We start from the raw sequence: 5,306 nt of genomic DNA, 5'->3' as shown, positions 1-5,306 counted from the left end.
AGAGGACACAACAAGCCTGCCAGCATCAGCAGCAGAGAGGCAGGCTGCCCAATCATCAGCTGACATGCTCATACGCTCAGCAGCCAATGAGCTGGCAGGAGGCTCCTCCTGAGCACAACCACTCACACGCAGAGACAGCAGAAGCCTGGCTCGGATCTCTTATTAATGAATGGAGCAGTTCCCAGGCATCACTGCACATCTCTGCTCAAACACTCTCTGCTCCGACACAGGAAGACAGGGGAAAACATCAACAGAGACAGGAAGGACAACATCTGTACAGGAAGAGTTAAACAGAAGTAATACTGGCCATGAAGGGACGACAAAGAAACACAGACACCAATCATGAGGACACAACTGAGGACATGGCAGCAGCTATTACAAATACGGACCCTCATCCTGATCTCCAACCACCAGATTCACCATCTTCATCATCATCTTCTTCAACTCCTCTTCCTCCATTAGCCATGGCACCTTCTACATCTGCCTCTGCTCTCCTGTCACTGGCCTCTCCAGCCACCAGGCGCTCCATTTCCATGGGGGACTTCCGGAGGGTAACAGGGGCACTGCTAGCCGGTTCTGAGCCCCCATCGACTTCGGCCACAGCCCCCTCCTCCAAGCTTGTCACCCCCAGCTCCAGCATGGAGTTTGAGGCGGCTCGGCGGCGCCTTCTGGAGGTGGAAGAGCGCCAGCGTGTCATCAGAGAGATGGAGCGGCGTCTTGAGGAGCTTAGGGAGGTGTTTGTGCGCTCAGAACAGGAAGTGGTGGTCCATGGGGAGCTGGTGTCGCGGATATCCAGTGCAGCCCAGCAGGGGGAGCTGTACGTGGCAGAGAACAGCCAACGGCTAAAGAAAGGCCTGCGGTTCAAGAAACACCGACCCACCATTGTTTTCTCCTCCATGCTCGGGCTTCGCACATGCCTCCCTTGGCCTGTGAAGCTCAAATAGGATGAAATGTAGGCTTGCATTTCCACTATCGCTTTAGAAATGCGCTTTACATAAACAGGAAGATGGACTTCTGTTCTTTAGCTATCACTCATTGACACGGCTGCTCTTCAGTTTCCACCTCTCTGCTCTTGTATCCTGAGGCTGGTCCTCCAGGTCTTTAGAGTGCCTACAATAATCAATAGCCCCTGGCTAGCAAACCAATCAAACTAGTAGTGCAAATGTGCAGGTTGTCTTTTTGTCCTCATTGCTGTAACATATATTTTGCTGCTTTTAGTTTGGTATGTATAGGAAAGATTGTTTATTGATGCTGAATCCATGGTGCATGGATGAGTCATTTTTCAGGTGATGAGAGAGAAGAGAGGTTCAGTCTGGCCTGCGAGGCAACAAGAGCTTTACTGTACATCTCTTTACCTTATGCAGCAAGAAAGAAAAGCCAATGACGATTATGTAATGTTAACTTTTTGGAGGAGGAAGAAAGAGGGTAAGAGAGAAAGCAAAAAAAAATGAGAGAGCTTTGAACCATCTGCCTCTTCAACCTGTTAAGTAAGAGGAAGTGAAGGGCAACGAAAGAGAACGAGAGGTGAAGCTATGATAGGGATTGCTGCATTGTTATATAAAACCAAGGATGCAGAGAAGGCACAGGAAATGGAAAATAGGAGAAATCTGAAAACGAGAGAATGCAGAAAATGTGGAACGTAGATGACTAAGACATATACAGAAAATGTGCCCTGGCTTCTCTGTGACCACTCATCCACTACTGCAGCCTCTGTCTGTTTTTGGTAGCATAAATGAGGAAAAGAGAGGAGAGGAGTTAATACTGGGACGATTCCACCTGTGGCCTCTTTTTATCCTGTCACCTAGCAACCACTCATCTCTCCAAAATCTGTTTTCACAAACCTACAGAATGTATCCAGCAGAGGACTGTAACAACATCACGCTGTAGACATCCGTCGAGGCATTTAGGAGCTGGAATTTGTGATGCTTTTGTTAAAAACAAACTGACTATGTAGTCAAAAAATATTATAAGCAGAAGCTTATTGTCGAAGCTGCTCATTTATTTGATTGTTAGCGGTGCACTTAGGTTAAGCCATGTATGCATTAGCAAGAAACGCAAAGGTATCACTGTTTGCTCATCGGGTCTTGGTGTTGTAACATTTAATTTCTGACAATGGCAAGCTATTTAAATTTGTAGAACAGTACCTCAAATCAGGTCATTCTAATTTAATTTTTTTTGTGGCATATAAGGAAGTTAGATACCATGCATTCATTCAGGGTTTGTATGTCAAAACCAAAACATTTTTAACAAGTGATATATGTAAAACACATTTATTTAATATCTAGTTGCTATACTGTGGATGATTCTTTATATTTGAATCATCAGTAATTAATCAAAGCACATGCACAGCAAGGTCTTCATCCTACATGCAGAATGTGACCTGATTTCTACATATAGACACACACACATTTTTTGGCCTAATTCTCTCCCTTCCTCCTGTTTCTGTTCTCTTTGGATTAGAAATGACTAAGTATCTCTTGCATTCATCTCTTTCACCAATCCCTTGCTTAAGCTGTATGTGTGTGTGCGTAGGGAGTGTAGCCAATACAATAGGGCTATCTATATTTGGCATTTGAAGGTTATGGCAGAGAGGCAGGTATTCAACCTCAGCTCAGCTTTCAATGGGAAAAGCATGTATAGCAATGTGAGTGCATGTTATTATCCATCTGCTGTATGTATGATACTTTGCAAAAGAATGAAAGGAGATTTCTGATTTCTGATGGTGCTTTGTTTGCTCTCCTATTGTAAATGACCTCTTTGAAGAACAAAGGAGCAAGGCTGCTCACAAGACAGGCACCTGCTTTTACTGTATAATTGCTTAGCTCTCCATAAAATCATAACTCGTGCTCTGATATATATTTAAATTTCTCCCCCGTTGCAAAGATATGTATGATTCAGGCATGTTACTGCATCATTTGAGATGTGTTAGCTGTGTCTCTGTTGCTTTGTTTCTGTTAAGTCAAGGGAAAAAGATAAAGCTGATGTATTGCTCTGACATCAGGCTGCCTGTATCAGGGACCCTGCAGGCAATGTGAGAGAAAAAAAGAAAAAGTGGTGCATGTTAAATGTGATGTGATGACTGAACGCACATGTTTAATGATGTAGGTTGATGCAATCAAATAGAATGAGGCCACATGTCAGTTGATACATTCCTTGTTTTTAACTTTAAGGGCTCAAAGGGTCCATTTTTCTCATTTTAGTGGGAGCACAGTTGAGCAAGGATAAAGTTACAGCTTCAGTGTTACTGCTGATTTTCTCAACTTTCAGATTTCTGATGGCCATGATGACCTTATCATTGAATGTTGACTAACTCTATTTAAGCATTCCACATTGCCAAGGGAACTACTACTTGCCAGCTTTGTGCACATCTACACTATACCAAACAATATTAAGCTATAACAGTTGCTAGCAGAAAGCTTGTGCAAAATAAAAAGGTCTAATAAGGCCTTAAACATGTATTTATGGTCCTATGTATATAGCTAGAGTTATAACTGAATATACAGCTGGCCTATATATTGCTTTTCATATGCCTTATGCAATGTTTGTGCATTGGCAATGACAGTAATGATGGTGATATACTGCTGATGAAGGTGATGGAAAACTGGCAAACTCATGGCCATCATAAACCTCATCCACAAGCATTATCTGGGCAGAAGAAAAACAAAAACAACCCATATACTCTTGTTGGACTGCACCTTTTGTGTTTTTCTATGAATGAAAAAGAAGACTACATTTCCCAAAGATTTCTGGGCCCACTTGCAGAATGAATGTAATGTTAATGATCTCTGAAGTGTTTATTTTTTCCTCAAGACTGAATATACAGTATAATCTCAGCTATCTTGTTTGAACCTGTGGTTGGCAATTAATCCTCTTGTATCCATTTTTCTGAGAATAAATGTAATATCACATGACTTTTGATACAAGGGATTTCAACTCTCAAATCCAAACTGACAAATGTTTGGAATACTGAGAACTAACTTTTAAAGCCCTTTACTGAAGCATATGCTGGCCAACCACAAGTCCAAAACCTTTCTTATGTTGATTTGTCCTTTAAGTGTTTTAATATTTTGTGTTTGTTGATATGTGGTATGGTACATATTTATGTTCTGGTGGAGTAAGCTCATACTTGCAATTTTAATCACAGTATGATATTTTTTTGTTGTTGATTGAGAGCTGTACTGTATATTCTACTTTAGTATGAATGTTAAATTTTACTCAGAAAAATGTTGCTTAACAGTAACCGCAGGTTTGGAGACAATTTGCTTTCAGTTCCACATGTTTAACGAAAATGCTATTTTTAAAATTAAAGAGCGTTAAGTGCACATAATTCCTGACAGATTTATGGTTATGAGACTATGTTCAAAGGAAAGAACTTTCCATTTTCCAAATTGAATTAAAAGTCAGCTGGATTTAATTGAATGCTACTTGTCTCCAAACCTTTATAATATACTTACACTGCTTCTCAAAAGGCTTTTGCTTTCTGCTGCACAGTAAAACAATGAATGTTCTATGTTTTATATTTACATTTGCTAAAACTTTCTTGACACTGTCATTTACTTGAGCACAGAGCTACAATGTACAAGATAAGAAGTATTTAAGGGTAGATTTCATTATAAGCATTATCAGGTTTTGTAAGATAGGCTAAATTATTAGAATAAAATGATTAAAATGATGCACAGAATTGATTGTTTTTCTTGTCTCAGGATGGAGGGAACATTCTAAATACTGTCTCTTTGAGATTCTGTGGGAAACTGTTAACATTAAGTGTTCATCTCTCAGGTTGGATCTCTATATATTACATCTTTTATAGCTGCGTGAGATGTCTAGGTCGCATCAGGCTCACCTTGCAGCAACTCACAGCAGCAAAGTAGTGTAGTGCCTGGTCTGGAGAAAGCTGGCCTTTGACGTAACAGGATGCAGAAAGGAACAAACTGAAAAAGCTACATTTAGCATGCCTTATTTTGTATCTGTTTGATCTGTAGTTGTATAGTGTAATTCAGTCATTTGCTTGTCCATCAGAGACTCTTTTCATCTGATTATTTGGTTAAATTGAGGTTAGATAAGCTTGTGTTCAGATGGCAAAGGCAGAATTACTGGAAATATATCCTACTTCCAAGTGCTCATTATTGCAAGCGAGGATTTGTGAGGTTGCATTAAGCTGATGTTTCTGCTGTGTGCTCACATAATGAAGGGCATTACCCATGCAGATGGACGGATTTGACTATCTAGGGTATTAGAAAGTTAGAACATCCTCTATTATATTTTATTTTTAGAGATTACAGATTGCGATGCATACAGACTTGACA

At 40.4% G+C, this 5,306-nt stretch overlaps 1 protein-coding gene across 1 annotated transcript; it reads left to right on the top strand.

Moving 5' to 3' along the window:
- The first annotated feature begins 308 nt into the window (after nucleotides 1-308).
- On the top strand, nucleotides 309-944 carry LOC134000426 (TMF-regulated nuclear protein 1-like). The gene has a single exon (XM_062439766.1). It carries the CDS (start codon nucleotides 309-311, stop codon nucleotides 942-944), a length of 636 nt encoding a protein of 211 aa, XP_062295750.1.
- Nucleotides 945-5,306: the final 4,362 nt, after the last annotated feature.

This window comes from Scomber scombrus, chromosome 19 (assembly GCF_963691925.1).
Source record: "Scomber scombrus chromosome 19, fScoSco1.1, whole genome shotgun sequence".
Taxonomy (NCBI): domain Eukaryota; kingdom Metazoa; phylum Chordata; class Actinopteri; order Scombriformes; family Scombridae; genus Scomber; species Scomber scombrus.
Note: the sequence above shows the minus strand (reverse complement) of the source record. Positions and strands in the feature narration are given on the sequence as shown.